General features: G+C 36.8%; 1 protein-coding gene across 1 annotated transcript; it reads right to left on the reverse strand.

The window, feature by feature from the left end:
* Positions 1–234: 234 nt before the first annotated feature.
* Positions 235–1,916, reverse strand: LOC100804148 (zinc finger protein 10). Its single transcript, XM_003522072.4, has one exon. It carries the CDS (start codon positions 1,552–1,554, stop codon positions 598–600), a length of 957 nt encoding a protein of 318 aa, XP_003522120.1. The 5' UTR covers positions 1,555–1,916; the 3' UTR covers positions 235–597.
* Positions 1,917–2,174: the final 258 nt, after the last annotated feature.

The following is a 2,174-nucleotide window of genomic DNA, read 5'->3' on the forward strand; positions in this document are numbered from 1 at the left end:
CAATGGAAATAGAGAGAACTCTTCAGTGAAGTAATTAATAAACCGGGTATATATATGGCTCAACTAAGATATTTCTCTGGCCACAAAGATAAAGATATGGAACTTACATTGGAATCCTATTTAACTTTTTTGAATGTAATTACAAAGTAATTACCAATGCAAGAAAATTTAAATTATACTTGTCGGATGAAACTAGAATTAATATTTGTAGCATTCAAATTGTATGCAGCCAGCTAGCTATAAGATTATCTTTACATTAAAACTTTCATAAGATCATAGTAAAAATCGATGGAACCGTCAATTACAAAGTCATGTAATCTGTGTTTATTCAAAACAATCCACCTTTTTGGCCACACTATCTAATACGAGGAAGTTTACAAGCCTGTAAATATAATTGCAGCATTGTTATTATCATGACACCTTGCAGATACACATTCTGAGGCCCTCAGGAGATCCAACCAAACATGATGAAAAACTTCTTTGATTGTAAGGTATTAATAGAAACAAGTGAAAACAAACTAGGATGAACATAAAAAGAGAAGAATTTTATATTCATTAACAGTGGAGGGTAGCTTTGTCTATTTATGCTACTTATTACTATACCTTGGACCTGTTACCAAGCCTTAACTCCAGATCTAGCTCTTCTATTGAGCTAGGGCTAAACTCAAACATCTTTGGTTTCACGTGATGCCTATCAACTGAGCTTGACTGTGAGGAAAATAGAGTTGAGGAAGCATCTGTTTTCCTTTTCTTGCAACTGATATGATCTGGCTCTTTAGTACTCTCAAACTGCAAAGATGGGTATGTTCTATACACAACTGAATTCAAGCTCATATCCCCATCAATATCATCATTATTCCCCTTATTATCCCTATATCTAGAATCCATTATTTCCTTGGAGGCTTTCTTTGTATCAGCTTGAGGGTAGAACTTACATGAATATAATCTATGATCTTCAGCTGAATTTGGCCATGATTCAGAAGAATTATTACTCGCAGGAGAAATCTCGTGGAGAATAGAGGAATCATAAAGTGGAATCATGGTTTCCTCTCTGAAGGTACCAATATTCACTGATGGAGCCAATAAGGCCTTGGAAAGTGAGGGTGATGAAGAAGGTGAAGCAACAAAATCAGGATCAGAATTAGGGTTAGTTTTTTTATAAGCCAATCCACAAACAGGAGAGGGGTATAGGTAACCACCCAAAGAAGCAAAAGAACTTTGATGAACTGGCTTATTATGGAGCTGAGTTTCAAGGTCATGACGGCATAGAATTTCATTGTGGGGGCTAGAGGGTTGTTGCTTTAGTCTTGCTCTATCCCTTCTATGAACATTCATGTGGCCACCTAGAGCCTGTGCTGACCTGAACTCTCTTCTGCAAAAGCTACAAGAGTATGATCTTGGAGGCCATATGCAGCCACCAAGAGAATTAGCTGCATCTTCTGCAAAAGCTTGTTCTTCCCATGAGTCACCATAGGAAGGGTTTGTTGGTGAACCAAGACTAGTGCTGTTCAAAGAGTACTTCTTCTTCTTTGTCCAACATTGACCCTGTTCCATTGGTACACAAATCACAAAATATATCACCCAAAACAAAAACCCTTAGGGAAAAGAACAATAAAGAGAAAGAGAAAAATGGTGGATATGTATGTATGGATGAAGAAGTTATGCAAGTGATCCCATATTTAAGCAAGAAATTGAGAGCCACATGAGTCTACTATATATCTTGGGATCTTAGATAGATAGGGATTGCTTGAGGGAGTTTTTTTGTGTGGAAGATATGAAGTGGTGGGTACTCTAACCTTTTTGGTGTGTTGTTTTGTGTTTTTGGTTTTCTAAGAGAGTCAAAGACGGAGACACCAGAATGAATAATAGGACTCACAAGTTCCCTTTTTTCTGCATTTTCTTTGTGAGGAGAAGCAAACTAGAAGCCATGAGTTTGAAAGTTACCGATGTGGGACCTCTAATGTCTTACATAAACATCAGATGAGAGGTGGGGTGGTGGCCACTGTAGTACTGACTTAACTCAAAAATCTGACTGCAATCTCCTCAGAGAGATCCACCACTGTTTTGTCTTTTTTTAATAGTACTTGGTTTTCATTGTACAGAACATTAATATATATAGGGTTTACATGCCTAATTTAATAATAATAATAAATTATGGATTATATGTGATTCGA

This window comes from Glycine max, chromosome 3 (genome assembly GCF_000004515.6).
Source record: "Glycine max cultivar Williams 82 chromosome 3, Glycine_max_v4.0, whole genome shotgun sequence".
Taxonomy (NCBI): domain Eukaryota; kingdom Viridiplantae; phylum Streptophyta; class Magnoliopsida; order Fabales; family Fabaceae; genus Glycine; species Glycine max.

Excerpts from the sequence above, each read along its gene's own strand:
- LOC100804148 (XM_003522072.4), bottom strand. The coding sequence starts at position 1,554 with ATGGAACAGGGTCAATGTTGGACAAAGAAGAAGAAGTACTCTTTGAAC.